Source organism: Balaenoptera musculus, chromosome 9 (genome assembly GCF_009873245.2).
Source record: "Balaenoptera musculus isolate JJ_BM4_2016_0621 chromosome 9, mBalMus1.pri.v3, whole genome shotgun sequence".
NCBI classification, from domain to species: Eukaryota; Metazoa; Chordata; class Mammalia; order Artiodactyla; family Balaenopteridae; genus Balaenoptera; species Balaenoptera musculus.
The window spans coordinates 11,437,614-11,455,785 of NC_045793.1; the positions used below are offsets into that span (position 1 = coordinate 11,437,614).

Genomic DNA, 18,172 nt, shown 5'->3' on the forward strand with positions numbered 1-18,172 from the left:
CTCTGCCCCATTTAAATGCATGCCTGATATTTCACCATCCCCTCCTGCATGCAAAGGAAGTTGCTGCTAGCTTCTAACCTGCACTACCGATCTTGCCCTTGATTGACATCAGGAGAAAGGAGACATTTCAAGACAAGGGCAGCTCACCTCCAATTCCAAAGAGCTGGAATTGTCACTCTAATGTGGGTGGACTTTAAAGTTTGGTGCCCCAAAGCACAGAGGAGCCTGCTGACCACGACATAGCCCCACCTTTCACACTATTCACTGGACCTGGAGGGGATGGTACCTGGGTCACAGGGTGCCAGACGCACAGGCTCAAAGGCTTCAAAGCCCACGAGGACATGAGTCCATGTCCTAAAAGCACCCATAGAACGGTGAGGACCACACCCTGGCCAGAAGGCAGAGCTCTCTTCCTGCACGATGAGGGCTCCTGGCAGAGCACTTTCTCCTGGGAGCCACGACCCTACACCTGAACACCAGAAAAGTCAGTCAAGCCACTGGCAGAGGTGTAGCCCCAGGCCAGCAAAGGAGGAAAAACACCTTGTTCCGGGGATCTTCTAACTCTCACTAGACCTGCCCGGTTGGCCAGTCAAGCTTAGGACCTCAGAATTTCAGGCCCCTCCTTGATGAACCACTTTAATTGTACACTTGCCAGCCTGGCTGCCTATTTCTGTGCAATGAACAACTTTGTGGCTCCTCATGGGTTTGGGACTATAAAAAACCATAGGTCAGATCAATCACCAACTGGGAGAGATTTTTTTTTAAAAGTCTGTAAGAGGAAAAAAAAAAAAGAATTAGAAGCTTTATTTCAAATTTGCTTTTTAATTTAAAAAAATGTAGACCTTCAAATTAAAAGTTTTTGCCAACAGGTGGAGAATAGTTAAATTACAGTATGGTCACGCAATAAGTTCCTAAGATGGAAAAAAAAAATAAAGGACTCTGCTTTCCACAGTACGTTGTGCAGGGAGGAATGCTCAAAATTATATATGGAGTACAATTACAATCATGTAGAACATATATGAAACACAGTAATGGCAGAAATACTGTAAGGAAGGGTACCAAACTGTCTACAACTGATACCGTTTGATGGAAAATTGTACTGTTTTCTTTTCTAATCATTCTGTATTTACCAATATTTTCCTGATAAATTTGCATTCCTATTAAGAGAGACAGAGTTATTTTACTTTTAAAACAAATTAGACATAAATTCTTCTGCTTGCCTGTCTACAGCCAGCTTAAAGAAATAGATATAATTTAAATCTAAATGTTTTAAAATCACGGTCAACACAAGGTTAAGGGTGCTACGCTACACGAAATCTTATTTCTGTCAATTACACTTAACTGAATCCAGGAAAACTAAACTTGTGGTCAAAACACTGGGATTAATATTTTTATATATATATATATATATATATATATATATACACGTCTATGTATATATGTACGTGTATGTATGTACACATATATATGTTTTTTACTTTTAATTTTGAGATAACTGTAGTTTCACGCGAAGTGTTAAGAAATCATACAGAGAGATCTCATATACGCTTCCCCCCGTGGAAACATCTTGTATCGCACCAGGAGACTGATATTGGCACAATGCACAGACCTTATTCAGAGTTCACCAGTTTTACACACACTCATTTGTGTGTGTATACGTATATACACTTGACCCTTGAACAACGCAGAGGTCAGGGGCACCAGCCCTCTGCACAGTCGAAAGTCCATGGATAACTTACAGTTGGCCTCTGTATCTGTGGCTCTTACCAATCTGAGGCTTCACCTCTGCGGATTCAACCAACTATGGATCATGCGGTTCTATGGTATTTACTATTTAAAAAAATCCGCACACATGTGGGCCTGTGCGGTTCAAACCCGTGTTGTTCAAGGGTCAACTCTGTTTAGTCCTATGCAATTTTATCTTACGGGTAGACTCACGCCACCACCCCCACGGTCAAGGCTCAGAACGGCTCCATCACTGTTGCTCCCTTGTACAGTCATAGCCATAGCCACCTCCCGCCCCACGCTGCTCTCTAACTCCTGGCAATGGTGATCCACTTCCGGTCAACGCACAATCATTGATCCCCATGTGCAAACCACCATGCCAAGCCCTGGAGGATCTTTTTTTTTACTTTTTAAAACTACTTTATTGAGTTATGACTGACATTTGAAACACCATACGTATGGAATGTATACAACTCTATGAGTTTGGGGATAAATATATGACCATGAAACCATCACTATCATCAAGGCCGTTAACATTTCCATCACCTCCCAAAGTTCCCTCGCACCCCTTTATCATTATTATTGTGTGTAGGATAAGAACACTTAATATAAGATCTACCCTGTAACCAATTTTATATATACAATACATACTGTTAGCTCCAGGCACCAGGCTGTACATTAGATCTCCAGAACTTATCCTGCATAACTGAAACTTTGTACCTTTTTCTTTTTTCACACACACACACACACACACACACACACTGTATTTTATTTTTACAAGAGATAAATAGACTGACACCAAGCATTGTAAATGGATGACCACAACAAAAGCAACAATGATTGCAATTACCAAACACGAAACACACTCATACTATGTCATCATATTGACATTCAGTTCCCTGGAGGATCTTGTCGCAAATATAAATGACATAAACAGGAAAGCCTAGTGGTTAGGAGTATGGCCGGGAACCAGACCAACCGGGTTCAGATCTTGGGTGTGCCACCTACCAGCTGTGTGATCTCTGGCAAAGCACTTAAGCTCTCTGTGTCACAGCTTCTTCTTCGATAAAATGGGGCTAACAATAGAACCTTATGGGGTTGTCGTGAGGATTCAATGAGTTGATGTTTGTAGAGCAAGTAGAAAGTGCCTGGCGTGAACCGATGTATGTTAACACATGTAAGAGCTCACCATCCGGTGGAGAACATACAGAGCTCTCATCAGGTCAGCCTGTGTTAGGTGATGTAGTATCAAGGTACACACGGCACGGTGGGAGGATACGGGAAGGAGTAGTTCCTCCTGGCGGTGGAAAGCTAGGATAGGCTTCACAGGAGAGAGATTATTTGGGTTGGGCTTTCAAGTATGAGTAAGACTTTTACAGAAATAAAAGGGAAGGGACGATGTTCCGGGCCTATAAAACGATGTGCTCTGTGGTCCCGAGGCATGAGAAGGCGAGGGCCATTCTGAGAGAGGACCACAAGATTAGAACGAGAGGAGACCATGAGGAGACCAGACGAGGGTGTGTGAGTGGGGTGAGAGGAGGAGGAGGAACAGCAGCCCCAGATGAAGAATGAGGGAAGGCCGGGCTGGGTTTTGAGGGGGTCTCGAATGCCGGGCTATAGTTAGCATTACAGCTTTGCAATCCTGGAGAAGACCAGAACAGAGCAGAAAGAAGACAGTCTGTCTCCAAAACATAGGTACATCAGGAGGGGATTCGAATGGAAGGGAAAGTACTTTGTAAATTACAAAACACAAGCAAGAGTGATTTATTAGGAGGACGGCCTGATTAAAAACTAGCAGCAGCAACTACGTTGCTCAGACACGGTCACTATTCTTGTTAGATGCATGAAATCTCGGGAGTCTGGGGCACGGGGATTAGAAATGACCAGGCTCACTCACGCCAGAACCTGTTTTCTCCCCGCCAGGGCAGCTTCTGCTCTAGCCAGGTGTTCTCAATGCCCGTCACCTCCAGCCAGCCTTTCCCGGGGTTTCCAAAGGAAGCAGCTCTGCAGAGACTTTGGCAACTCCCCGTGTCTCCCCCGTCACTGGCACCCTCAGCTCTGTCATGGTGAGCCCATGGCGTTTATCTGATCATCCGGCCAAGGGCCTCCTTCGGGCTCAGGACGTCCTGGTCCCCGAACCTGTGATGAGCTCCGGTTTCCCTTTGCCCTCCCCTGCCTTGGAGGGTGCTTCTCCTCCTGGTTGTTTCCCGGGGCCTTTACCTCCCGTGTTTGCTGGGAAGGTGATCTCCCGACCCAGGGCCCGTTCAGATTTCTGCCTTTCACAACCGTATTCTTGCCTCTGGTCCCAGGACTTCCAGTGACCTGTTGCTGCCTACTCCCAGAAGTGGCATGTAGGGCAAGAATGAATTACCCTGTGTCTCTGCTTTGAAAAATTTTCCCAGTCAACCACCTTCTACTGGTCATTTTTCTCATTATAGAGAGGGAGGGAGGAAGGACAAAGAATCTTATTTCACTTGCTTAAACTAATTGTGTGGTTAACTCTACACAGAATGGGGGAAAAAAAAAAGATTAATTATAGGGCTTCCCTGGTGGCGCAGTGGTTGAGAATCTGCCTGCCAATGCAGGGGACACGGGTTCGAGCCCTGGTCTGGGAAGATCCCACATGCCGCGGAGCAACTAGGCCCGTGAACCACAACTACTGAGCGTGCGCGTCTGGAGCCTGTGCTCCGCAACAAGAGAGGCCACGATAGTGAGAGGCTCGTGCACCGCGATGAAGAGTGGCCCCCGCTCGCCGCAACTGGAGAAAGCCCTCGTGCAGAAACGAAGACCCAACACAGCCAAAAATAAATAAATAAATAAATTTTATTTAAAAAAAAAAAGATTAATTATACCCTTTAGTAGCATCAGACCTGTTCTTTTTTGTTGTCATTCTCCTATCCATGAGAAGAAAAAGATGTTGGAATAAATGGCTCTTGCTAAGAGGGTGGAAGTGGTGATTTATAGTTTGGCTCTGAAAACTAAGGACAACCTCCTCCCCTCCACGCACCGCCCCCCACCAAAAAAAATCCTTCCCTCTAAACAAGGCTGGTATATGAACATGCCTGAAGATCATGAAGATGCCACGTACCAAGTCTTAGAAATAAATATTTCCAAGTACCCCTAAAACAGTATCTTTTTACCCTCCCAATAAGAGCAGCCTCCCTTCCCTATCTGAAAGATAGCACTCTCCACAGCATATATTCTAAGTACAATCCCTTTTCAACCAAACACGTCAAGACACTATCCCAAGCCTTCTTAGACCAAATTCACTTGCAGCCATTAAATCAAATTTTCATGTAAATAAAGAAAATGATATCATTTGTAAAAAAAAAAAAAAAAAAAACCACAGAACAACAAGGCAAGAATATCAAGACTGAGGAAGGGAGGAAAGAAAGAGAGAGAGAGAAAGAGAAAGCTTCGATTTCCCTAATGTCATAGCCCACACCCAACAAATTCAATTATTTATTTGTTTAGAAAATGCCAACATTTTCAATTCCTTAAGTCTCAGAGCAAACTCTTTTATACGGTTAGACTCTGTATCTTTCAAAGTTTTGTGTAAGGGTGGTGTCCAGTCTATAGGTGATTTGAGTCTTTGCTTTTCTGACCTTCACCCAGGCAGAGGGCAAAAAAACGGTGAGAGGAAATACAACATAAGTGATGGCAGGGAAGGATGATTTATTCTTAATTTAATAAGATAGGATAACCTATTAAAAAATTAATTGTGACCCGCTTTCACTGCAGCAGACACCTCAGTAAAGGACAACAGGTCATCTCCTTCCCCCACCATCCACTTTCCCTATTTCCATCCTCCGGGATGGTTCTAGTTGACTTTGTTTTTGCAGATCTACGAGTGTCTCAAACTCTAACGTGAATAAAAATCACCTGAGGGGCTTGTTACACTCTCAGGATGCTTCTCTGGACATACTAATTAAAATTTCTGGGGATGGGGCCTGGAAGCCACATTTTAAACAAATTCTCTAGGAAATTCTGATTCAGGGGAAAAACACTAGGTCAAAAGAGACATTAAAACTGGAATACTTGGGTGTGGGAAGCAGGCGAGCTGAGGCTTCAGAGGAAAGGACCAGACCTCAGAAGGCTCCTCTCCTGGCTAGGGAGCTTGGTTTTTATCACACAGGCAGGCACGGTCCACTTCAGGGTTTAAGCAGGGCTGTGACATGGTAAGAATGCCTCTCCCTTAAACTTCAGCTCAAAGCTCACGTGTCACCCTCTCCAAGAAGGCCTTTCCTGCCCCATCCCCAATCCAAGCCCAGCAGAGCTTCCTGCTCCTTCGTGCATCCTTCTAACTCACCACCAACCTCCTTGTACGGACACTGTCCATTTACTTGTGTCACTGTTCTAATCCCCTCTCTGCCAGTAAGCTTCTGCAGGCAGGAGGTGACTTGCAGCACAGTGCCTGGCACACGGTAGGTGTCCTGTAAATGTTTAATGAAGCAGACTACTGCATTCCATTTACCACCATGTCACCACCAAACGACGGTTTCACAAAGAAAGCGACTTCACTGCCCCCCATTCCTTGCTCACATGGCCTAGAATGCTTCCTTTCTAGCTGAAACTGGGCCCTATTTTTAAACCCCTCATTTATTAGAGGATATTAGTCTTATAGGAGTCAGAATGAAACACCAGATGCCTGGAATTTTGGTCATGTTGTCACGGAGTTAACTCGTTTATAATTTTTATATTTCAGAAAGAACTCGTAATTCTCCAAAGTTCACGTGTGTAGGCCAAACCCCTGAAAGGAATTTAAGGCACAGGAAAACGTACCAGTAGGTGATTACAGCACGAAAGCACGTGGTGTCCAGAGTCTTTTAAATCCTAAAAGCAAAACACCTGATTTCTATTCTGGACCACCCCCTCCCCCCAAACCTCCAGCACCAAGCACCTGTTTCAAGCCAGCCAGCACCTCCCACTCAAGGGCAGATGGAAGAAAGAGGCCATGAGGATTTTAAATCCTGAAATTATGTTATAAAGCAGACAAGAAACATTCCAGGAACTGGGAGTCGTAAAGGTCACACCTGTGAGATCTCCGTTACGAGACGCCCCTACATTCTCAGCCAGAAAAATTGATATCAAGTGGGTGGAAACATGAGACACAACTTTGACGAGCTAGTACTTTCTCCCGGCTTACCTGCGGCCTCCCGTGCGCGTGCAACTGTGTCCCATTCAAGAGGTGTCCACTTCACCCTGCAGTCTGGGTTCTTCCAGCTCGCTTTCATCCTCGAGGACAGCTCCGTGGTCCACGGACCTTCCCATCGGCACGGGGGGGGTCTTGAGGGCTCAGTAATCCTGAAGCTTGGGGAAACCTCAATGATGCAGCTGGGAGACGGGCAACCCTTGTTAAGGGTTTGGGGCTCCCTTGATAAGTGGCTCCCCAAGTCGCCTTCCACAGTTCACAAGGAAGGACTCTGTCTCCAAGGCCAAAGGCGCCACCAAGCCCATTGCCAAGTCCGGCCCAGGGAGCTGCCCCCTCCCCCAGCCGAACGCCCTGGCCCTCCAGGCCGAGCCTCCCGACCGCGACCCCGGAGGCGGGCTCTCGCCCACGCCCCGCGTGCAGCCCCCACCCACCGGGGAGGGGCCGCCGCCGCAGAGCCAGCACCTGCCCCGGCTCGGGCCTCGGCGGGGGCGGGAAGCGGCGTGGCCCCCGGGCCTCGCCAGCCGCAGCTGCCCCACGCACCGCCCTCCCGAGTGGGCCTCGCCGGCGGCGGGGTGAGGACGCGGGCCCCCCCCACCCCCACCCCGGCTCGCAGCTCCGCACACCTGCCCGCGCGCGAGGCTTCATTAGGCGGCGCGCAAGCAGCCCGGCGGCCGCGTGCCGGAGTCCAGGCCATGGAGCCCAGCCCGGAGCCGCGGGGTGAGTGCGCGGGGGCCTGAGGGGCTGGGGCCCAGCGGCAGGCCGAGGGTGGGTGCTGGAGGGGAGCTGAGAGGGGCTGGAGCGGGCAGGGGGCCAGGGAGCCCACCACGCCGCGGCCCCCATCCTTGGCGTTCGGATCTCCAAGGATGAAGAGAAGAAAAGCAGGGCCGCGATTCTTCTGCTCTAGGTTCCCACACCCGTCACCTTTCTAACCGGGGCCTATCACCCGGATACGTCGCATTTATTGAGCACCTACTGTGTACCGGGCTTGCTAGGCTACAAGCGCTCCTAAAATGCTGTAAAACCCGTCTGTCCCTCCTTCCCCATTTCACCATCCAGCCTCGCCGCTTCGTGCCGCCATGAAGGCCTGCAAACCCCCTTCACCAGCTTGTACCCTAGGAAACAATCTGACAAAGCGAGCGCCTTAGCCCATGACCTACATCTTTCTTACACGTTGTTAGAAAGTCGTTCCTTAAGACCTTCTATCTCATGCAACTTTCATTAAAAAAACCCTCGCTCCTAGTCCCCAGTGGGCATCCACTTAAAAATATTCCAGTTTAGTTAGAAATGATAAAGCAGCTCCTTGAGCTGAGACGGTTTGGGATCTGGAGGTTATGAATAAGTTGGGAGGGGAATGGGGGCGGGGTTGGTGACCCCAGGAAGGACTCTGTCTAGTGATCAAGAGCACTGCGCCGTGTGAGCTTGGGCAAATCACTCAGCTTTCTCATCCACGTTTCTTCCTATTAGAATGAGCTATAAATATGCCTTCCTCACAAGGATTAAATGCATGCTGGACTAATCTTTGAAAGGTGCCTAGCACAATGCCTGGGACATGGTAAACTCCTGATGAATCAGTCATAGCTCAGAGAAGGACAGACAAGCTTGGAGGATGAGTGACAGGAGTTTTCAGTGCCACCCAGGTCACTCTTCCTTACCTGTAAAAGGAAGGCGTCCACCTGGGCCCGAGGCCCCCGAGTGAGGTTCTGCTTTGCAGGGAGGGGATGGGGGTGTGTATGAGGGAGAGGAGGGTGGCCAAGGACAGAGTGGATTCTGTGGGAGGTCAGGGTGGACTTTCCTGTTAGCTCCTTTGATGTCCTTGCCTGGGCTGCTGGAGACCACTCGGTCCCGCCGTGTCCCTGCTCTGAGCACTGACGCCTGTGTCTGCCGCAGGAACGAGGTCCAGTCTGAGAAGCAGCACAGTCTCCATGGATTTCTCTCTCTCTCTTCCCAGCCCACCCCAGCATTTGTCCCCTAGAGACCCCTGAATAGATGCCTGTCCCTCAAACTCACATTCCAGGTCTCGGGGAGAAAACAGGGAACTCATAGAGAGTAAGTTCCCCCCAAATTAGGATTGCACCCGTACTGTCTAGGTACGCGAGCTCAGGCCCTTCATGGCTGCATCTATTTGCTTTTGCTTTTCCAAGCTGTGGGATAATCTAATTTGATCCTCACAGTAGCCGAGTTAGGAAGGTAAGCCTGGAATGATTACCCTATTTGATAAGTGGACAAATGAAAGCTTCAGATCAAACAGAACACCCGTTGCAGACCAGGCTCTTCCTTCTCCCGAGCTAAGGTCAGGGGGTGCCGGCTCTCCACAGGTCAGGAGGGCGGAGACAAGCCCCCGGCTGCCAGGCTGGAGGAGGAGGAGGAACCCCTGCAGAGTTCAGCCCCCCACACTCAGGAAGCCCCAGGTGAGGACGTGCCCCTCTCCTGCGCTGCTCCCGGGGACAAGCAACCAGCAGAGGCCCCTGGAGAAGTAGCTGGGGCTGGTGCTGGGAGAGCCTGCCAGCGCCAGGGCTCAGGGGCTGTCCGCAAAGACAGAACCCTGGGCCCGCCTAGACCCCAGCCTCCGGGGGAAGGGCACCCCCTCCCGGCGAGAGAGGGGAAGCTGGGCAAGAGGCCCTACTCTCCAGCTGCCGGTAAGCAGAAGAAGCCTAACGCTGTGGGTCCGGACTCCACGGCCTCTCCCAGTGTCGCTAACCCAGCCCGGGCCACGTACAACCCAGTGCCTTGTGGGTCAGGCCGGGGCTCCTGCCATCTGGCCAACCTCCTCAGCACGTTGGCCCAGAACAGCCAAAACACAGACCAGAAGAAGTCCCCGGAAGTCACCTGCCAGGGCCGGAAGAAGACGCGAACTCTGTACCGCTCGGGTAAGTCCCTGAAGGTGAGCGGAAACCTAGGGGGCCTGGCGTCACCTCTGGGAAAACTGGGCTCAACAGAGAATGCAGCAGCCCCAGGAGAGAGGGGTGTGGTTTGTTTGTACGTCACCTTGGCTGGGTCCTCTCTTGACCTGTGCAGGCCATGACCTCTGACCTCAGAGGGAAAGGTTGGGTTTTCTCCTCAGAATATGAAATTGGGCCCAGGGTAGAAAGGGCAGGAAAGTAAACACCACACAGTTCCCTGCCACAAAGCCTGAGAGAGAGGAGGCCCCAGCCCAATGGGGAACTTAGTCGCAGGGCTCTGGGGAGGCCCTCGGGTTGGGGACAGCGGTCCTATCTGGAGGGCATCTGTTTCTCTCCTCTGCTCCCGCATCGCTGGTGTTCATCCTCAAGCCAGTGTCTTCTTCTTCCAGACCAGCTGGAGGAGCTAGAAAGGCTCTTCCAAGAAGACCACTATCCAGACAGCGATAAGCGCCGGGAGATTGCCCAGACGGTGGGAGTCACCCCCCAACGCATCATGGTAAAGGGCACTGGCCCTCGGTCTCGGAGGGGGGGAGGAGAACCCACGCGCCGGCACTCTGGGAGAGCCAAACAAGTGCTCAGCACCTCCCGGACAGGGGCTGGGGTGAGGCCTCAGACGGGGCTGTGCTCTTGCCTGTTTCCACACTGCCACAGCCTTAGAATATGAGAAGAGGAAAGTGCCTCAGAGGCCATCTCGATGAACCTTTCCCTGCCAATCTGAGTGGTGCAGTGACCTCCTACAGTCACGGAGACATCATGGGACAGCAGGACTGAGCCTCAGGCTCTACCCTGTTTCTCAAGCTCTTCGGGTGTCTCTCCCCTACAGGTGTGGTTCCAGAATCGCCGGGCAAAGTGGCGAAAAGTGGAGAAAATGACTGGGAAGGAGAGCAAGGACGCTACTGGTGGCCCCGCCCTCAGCCCCACCAGCAACCAGTGCAGGTAAGACTTTCTCCTCTTCCTGGCCCGTCCCCGTGGGCAGGAACTGGGGGCTAAGCTGGGATCCTGGGCTCTAGGGGGAGAAGGGACTGAAAGGCTGGGTATAGGGAGGTGTTGGCTAATAGTTAGGGGGATTTTGACTGCGTGGGGTTGGGAAGTTGCCCAGTGCCTTGTAGGAGGCACAGTTTGGAAATCTGGGTCCCTTTCCCTACACTGAAGCCCCAGTCTGAATCCAGGGACTGCCCGAGCTACAGTCTTCACTCGTCTCCCTCCAGCTCTGCAGCCGGACCGCCACCTGCTGTGCCCGCGGACCGGGAGCCTGGGACCTTCGCTCAGGAGTCCCCGCTGGATCCCCTTCCAGGTGAGCTAACCACCTTCCGAGGGTTGTCTGGGGAATACAGCGGTGCGGAAGACGGCAGAATCAAAGGGCTGTTTCTTGAAAGACCTGGGAGTGGCCGGAGCTCCCCACGGTTTTGTTCAGGGGGACCCGGGCTTTGTGCACTTGGGCCACACCCAGCGCTGCCAAGGCTGGCCCCCACTTTCGTACTCTTACAACCCCCCCTTTGACCTCTGTTCCTAGAGCCCCCCATGCTGCTGACATCTGACCAGACTCTGGCCCCGACCCAACAGAGTGAGGGTGCCCAGAGGGTGGACGTGACCCCGCCACTCTTCAGCCCCCCACCTGTCCGAAGAGCCAACCTTCCTTTCCCCCTCGGCCCCATGCACACCTCCCAGCTGATGTCTTTGCTGCTGGATACCCCAGGCAACGAGAGCAGCCGCAAGGATGGCCCTTGTGGGCCGTGGGGGACAAGGTACGCAACCTAATGGCGGTGGTACATGACTTATCCTGGGGGAGGTACAGGAGGAGGAAAGATAGACGGAGCTTGGGAGGGGGGAGGGTAACTGAGAGAAGCAAGGAGTAGTAAATGTGATGAGGATTGGGGTGTGAAGGATCTAGGACATCACAGCAGTAGCGCAGGCGCGAGGATGAGACGCTAGAGCAGGAGGAGAGAGAACAGGCGGCGGCAGGTCTGGGGTCGTGGAGGTGGGGAGGGGAGCCTCGCTGCGCCGTAGGAATGGGGCTGCCACCTGAGCCGCACCAAATACTCCTCTGTCTCTCTCAGCGTCACGCCACCCCCCGCCTGCTCGTACTTGGAGGAGCTGGAACCCCAGGAATACCAACCCGGCAGCCAGCCAGGACCGTTCCAGTTCTCCCAGGCTCCACAGACCCAGCTTTTCCAACACCCCCAGCCCCAGTTTCCATACCTGCACCCCTTCCCCTTCCACATGCCCAGCTCCCTGACCCCTCCACTGCTGGAAGACTCTCTGTCTACATTGTCCTATGGCCCCAGCGGGGGCACATCCCAGGGCTACTTCCCAGGCCCTCCATCAGGGCAGATCCTGCTGCAGCCACCTGCCGGGAACATGGGTGAGTCGGGGCTGGAAGAGAAAGGGGCCTTTGGTGACTGAGGATGGTGAGAAGGGAGAGAACCTCATGAGCTGGAGGGAAGGCACGGGGGTGAGTGAATCACTGTTACTTAAAGAAAGACCGCTTGTCTTTACGAAGCTCTTCTTCCTCAAGTTTCTTGGAGGTTTCAGAGCAGAGTAAGAATCAGCAAGAGAGCTTTGGAGTGAGGAAAAGCAAAGTTTAAAAGTCCAGCTCAGCTGTTGGCTCTCCTGAGGTTCCTGGACTCTGAAACGGGGATAATATTCCCATATCTTAGAGGGCTCGGTCTGGATTAGGAACAACATGCATGGAATACTTGGCACAGGATAGATGGTAGCTGATGTGAGTATCCGATGGGCCACCTGGACCCTGAAATCCTGGAAGTGACCATCTTAGGAGGACTCAGTTCCAGCAGAAGGGGAAGAAGAGATGCTGGTTCCCAGTCTCCTGCCTGCGTGAGAGGGCACCCACTCGGCCTGACCCACGGTCCACTTTGTGTCACTGTTACCCAACCGCAGGACCTCGAGACAGGAGCCTGCCTGGTCCTGCGGGGAGACTCGCTCCAGGGTCCTAACCCGTGTTTCTGTGGAGCAGGGAGGGGACTCTGTCACAGAACACGTTGAACGTGGTGGGTACCCGTCATCCTACTTACTCTTTGTTGTGCTTTTTGATCCCACAGGTACAGTCCCCTGGAATGACCCCTGCCTGCCAGACCTGCCCTTCCCCAGTTCCTTCTGTCCGCAAGCTCTGGGGGGCCCCCCGGGAGGGGACGGCTACTTCCTGGATCTGTTTGCGGCCCCCTGTGCTCAGGCTTCGAGCAGGCAGCCTTCTCCGGGCCTCGCCCGGCTGCCTGAAGGGACCAGGCCCGGAGCTGAGCCCCTACTCAGCAAGGCCCAAGAGGAGCTGCCTGCCGCCGCCGTGGAGCTGCCCTCAGCCCCTGAGGAGGGCCGAGAGGAAGACCAGACCAGCCACGGCCCCTAGTGCTGCGGCCGCGGAGTGAAGAGGCCACCCTGCTGGGGAGGGTTGGGACGCCCCAGAGTAGACGGCGGTTGAAGTGTTTGTTAGGAGAGACTGGACTCTACGGATGGGGGTGGAGGTAGCGCGTTTCCCCCCTCTGTGGGCTCATCTTGCTGGACGCTGATTGATTTGAGAAGGAAGAGGCCTGGCCCTTCCCTTTCCCCACACCTCTGGATGGTGGCCCTGAAGAAAGACGGTGGCCTGTATCGCCTCCGAAGTTTGTATCAGTTTGTGTTGTTTCCTTTCCTTGCTACACGGATGAGCCACAGTGTCCACTGTAAGCAGTAAACTGGTCTACTCTTGGGTTTCTCTCTGTGATGATGTGTCTCCCCTCTCACGCCAGTGCAGACCGCCGTGCTCGTCCCTGCTTTCCACTCAGCTGACCAGCTGCGTCCTGGGCGGCCCAGGCGAGGTCCCCGTGGGGCAGGATCACGTGGAGCCTGGCACCCTCCCGTCTCCTGCCTCTTGGACTTCGTCTTTGCTCCTGCCATTAAACCGTGTTCTAGTCCCAAACCCAGAACTGAGCCTGAGCAAACCTGAGCCCCGGCCCTTCTCTGGAATTAGGGCCCTGCAGTGGTAGGATTACCGAGAGAAGCTCAAGGCTATTTAGGTTAAGCCTCTAGAATTGTGAACCATGACTTTTATATTCCCAGTGGTTTTTTTTTTCTGGAGTGGGGGGGTGGGGGGGGGAATGAGGGGTGGGAGGACCAAGAAGAGGATGCTCATATAGATATATATATAAAAATATATATTTATATATTTATATTTATATATATCTTTTTATATATTTATATATATTTATAGACACAAATTTAGCACCCACATCTGATGACCCTGCAGTGCCCAAATACCTAGAATTTGAGGGCTGTTGATTCAAACCACCTCACTGTGCATTTGACGAGTGTACATCGGGTGCCATTCTGGACCTCCAATGCTACGATCATTGGAAAATACACAATTTTTTTTTAAACATGTATTACAAGCAATTATTAACTTAAATCCATCATACTAGTTCTAGCGTCATGGCTTATGAGAACTGAAAAGGAAAAATATTTAGAAATGGAGAAGTGTCTTAGCTACACAAACGCATGTCCGGGTATCTGTGTAGGGTTTTAAAGACCAACAGTATTTAGTAGCTTTGCACTAGTATTTACTGCCACACAAGGATCCTAATAGCTGGGCTTCAGTAGCCTTAATTTAGGGATTGCAACATATACACTGAAACAGTAAATGTCTTATATTGTGATGTAACTAGGTCTTTCTTTTAAAATATACATCTCTCTTTTGTTCTCACATTTTGTCTCATGATGCCCATGAAATGAGCAGCCTAAAAACAGACGTACGTAAGGGGAAAAGATTCTTCTATGTAAGGGATAAAAAACAACAATTGTTCAATTCCATGCTATTTTTCCTCTCTTGCCATCAGTCACCACAACATACTGCTGCTTTCAAAGCCCTACAGGGAGGCTGGATATTTTCTCCTCCAGATCTTAACTGATTTAGGTTCCTGCCACTCAGATAAGTAACGCCTTGTATGGATAGCAAAACAGTAGATATCTAAAGCTAAGAATTTAAGGATGATGGGCTTTAAGATCTGTGCTTATATGCAACAATTAGATTTAAAGTGTTAGGCAATCCAATAGTATACTGAAAACAAAATGAGTTAATTGAGAATTGAGAATGAATGATAGACCAAACAAAGAGAAAATGGTGAAAACTTCTTAGAAGCATAGAATCCTAAGCTGACAAGTCCAACCACCTGGCAAATGCAGGAATGATCTCTATACCACCACTGATGGAGGATCATTCAGTCTTGATTTTCTAGGGGGGCTGCAAAGGAGGGGGCGGCTAGCTCCTTTACACAAGAGCCTACAGAATGTTTGAAAGCTTTAATTATTATGAAGTTCTTTCTTCTACTAGGAGGAAGTCAATATTGTTTAACTGATCTGAGTTTTGCTTTCCACGTGCTACAAAGAATAAACCTAATATCACAAAATCTGAGGACTGTATGTCATTCCTCAGAGCCCTGGCCTGAAGTGGCCCGGTCTCACTCTTTACCACCTTAAATTCCTCTCTTTGAATGAATATGAGTTTGTGGATGTTCCTTTTAAGAGTGGTGCCCATGGGACAGGATAGAAAACTCAGAGATAAACTCATGCACCTACAGTCAATTAACCTATGACAAAGGAGGCAAGAATATACAATGGAGAAAAGATAGTCTTTTCAATAAGTGGTGCTGGGAAAACTGGACAGCTACATGTAAAAGAATGAAATTTGAACACTCCCTAACACCATACACAAAAATAAACTCAAAATGGGGACTTCCCTGGTGGTCCAGTGGTTAAGAATCTAACTTCCAATGCAGGGGACGTGGGTTTGATCCCTGGTCAAGGAACTAAGATCCCACATGCCATGAGGCAACTAAGCCCACGTGCTCTAGAGCCTGGGCACCACAACTAGAGAGCCCGAGTGCCACAACTACTGAGCCCCTGTGCTCTGGAGCCCGCGTGCCACAACTAGAGAGAAGCTCATGCTGTGCAAAAAAGATCCTGCATGCCGCAGCAAATACCCAACGCAGCCAAATAAATAAATTTAAAAAAATAAACTCAAAATGGATTTAAGACATAAATGTAAGGCCGAATACTGGAAAACTCTTAGAGGAAAACAGGCAGAACACTGACATAAAAAGCAATATCTTTTTGAATCCACCTCCTAGAGTGATGAAAATAAAAACAAAAATAAAACAGAACCTAATTAAACTCAAAAGCTTTTGCACAGCAAAGGAAACCATAAACAAAACGAAAAGACAACCCACAGAATGGGAGAAACTATTTGCAAACAAAGCAACTGACAAGGGGCTAATCTCTAAAACATACAGACAGCTCATGCAGCTCTATATCAAAAACACAAACAACCCAATCAGAAAATGGGCAGTGGGAATGTAAATTGATACAGCCACTATGGAGAACAGTATGGAGGTTCCTTAAAAAACTACAAATAGAACTACCATACGACCCAGCAATCCCACTACTGGGCATATAGCCTGAGAAAACCATAATTCAAAAAGAGTCATGTACCACAATGTTCATTGCAGCTCTATTTACAATAGCCAGGACATGGAAGCAACCTAAGTGTCCATCGACAGATGAATGGATAAAGAAGATGTGGTACATATATACAATGGAATATTACTCAGCCATAAAAAGAAATGAAATTGAGTTATTTGTAGTGAGATGGATAGACCTAGAGTCTGTCATACAGAGTGAAGTAAGTCAGAAAGAGAAAAACAAATACAGTATGCTAACACATATATATGAAATCTAAAAAAAAAAAAAGGTCATGAAGAACTTAGGGGCAGGACGGGAATAAAGATGCAGACCTACTAGAGAATGGACTTGAGGACATGGGGAGGGGGAAGGGTAAACTGGGACAAAGTGAGAGAGTGGCATGGACATATATACACTACCAGATGTAAAACCAATAACTAGTGGGAAGCAGCTGCATAGCACAGGGAGATCAGCTCGGTGCTTTGTGACCAGCTAGAGGGGTGAGATAGGGAGGGTGGGAGGGAGGGAGATGCAAGAGGGAGAGGATATGGGGATATATATGTATACGTATAGCTGATTCACTTTGTTATATAGCAGAAACTAACACACCATTGTAAAGCAATTATACTCCAATAAAGATGTTAAAAAAAAAAAAGGCAGAGGATCTAAATAGACATTTCTCCAAAGAAGACTTAGAGTTGGCCAAAAAGTACATGAAAAGATGCTCAACATCACTAATTATTAGAGAAATGCAAATCAAAACTACAATGAGGTATCACCTCACACCAGTCAGAATGGCCATCATTAAAAAGTCTACAAACAATAAATGCTGGAGAGGGTGTGGAGAAAAGGGAACCCTCTTGCACTGTTGGTGGGAGTGTAAATTCATACAGCCACTATGGAGAACAGTATGGAGGTTCCAGCAATCCCACTCCTGGGCATATATCTGGAGAAAACCATAATGCGAAAAGATACATGCACCCCAGCGTTCACTGCAGCACTATTTACAATAGCCAAGATATGGAAGCAACCTAAATGTCCATCAACGAGGAATGGATAAAGATGTTGTACCTATATACAATGGAATATTACTCAGCCATAAAAAAGAATGAAATAATGCCACTTGCAGCAACATGGATGGACCTAGAGGTTGTCATACTAAGTGAAATAAGTCAGACAGAGAAAGACAAATATATGATATCACTTACAGGTGGAATCTAAAAAGATGATACAAATGAACTTATTTACAAAACAGACTCACAGACTTTAAAAAAAAACATGGTTACAAAAGGGGAAAGATGGGGGGAGTGATAAATTAGGAGTTTGGGATTAACGTATGCACACTACTATATATAAAATAGGTAATCAACAAGGACCTACTGTATAGCACAAGGAACTCTACTCAGTATTCTGTAATAACCTATATGGGAAAAGAATATGAAGAAGAATGGATATATGTATATGTATAACTGAATCACGTAGCTGTACACCTAAAAGTAACACAACATTGTAAATCAACCATACTCCAATATGATTAAAAAAAAAAAAAAAAAGAATGGAGCCAGAACTGAACCTTACTTGGAGTTCTAGTCAATTGCATTGTGCAGTATGACTGTTTACCTCCATCAAATAGGACTTTCTCTTCAATTAATGTTGTCTGGAGAGAAATTGGCCTTTATTTATTTTTTTAGCCAGTTCATATTCTTGATCCAAGACAAACTTTTTGTCAACTATGACCCCCTAGGTCATTTTAATAGAAGCTGTTTTAAAGCCGTTCTCTCTCATTTTGTATTTGTAGAATTGACATTTTGAATCTAAATATACAAACATTTATATTGCTTGTTTAGTTTCATTTGGTTAATTTTAACCCATTACTGACACTGTTAAGACGGTTTGGAGTCCTTATATAGATTAGCCATATTTTTGCAATTTTTTTCTCCCTGTAAGTTTG

The 18,172-nt window shown here is 48.8% G+C and overlaps 1 protein-coding gene across 1 annotated transcript; it reads left to right on the forward strand.

Moving 5' to 3' along the window:
• The first annotated feature begins 7,569 nt into the window (after positions 1-7,569).
• NOBOX (NOBOX oogenesis homeobox) lies at positions 7,570-13,138 on the forward strand. The gene is made up of 6 exons (XM_036864440.1): positions 7,570-7,594; positions 9,193-9,744; positions 10,167-10,273; positions 10,601-10,713; positions 11,835-12,139; positions 12,837-13,138. Exons 1-6 carry the CDS (start codon positions 7,570-7,572, stop codon positions 13,136-13,138), a joined length of 1,404 nt encoding a protein of 467 aa, XP_036720335.1.
• Positions 13,139-18,172: the final 5,034 nt, after the last annotated feature.

Excerpts from the sequence above, each read along its gene's own strand:
- NOBOX (XM_036864440.1), top strand. The coding sequence starts at position 7,570 with ATGGAGCCCAGCCCGGAGCCGCGGG. Across the intron at positions 7,595-9,192 it reads GCCCAGCCCGGAGCCGCGGG|GTCAGGAGGGCGGAGACAAG; the intron begins GTGAGTGCGCGG and ends GGCTCTCCACAG. Across the intron at positions 9,745-10,166 it reads GCGAACTCTGTACCGCTCGG|ACCAGCTGGAGGAGCTAGAA; the intron begins GTAAGTCCCTGA and ends TTCTTCTTCCAG.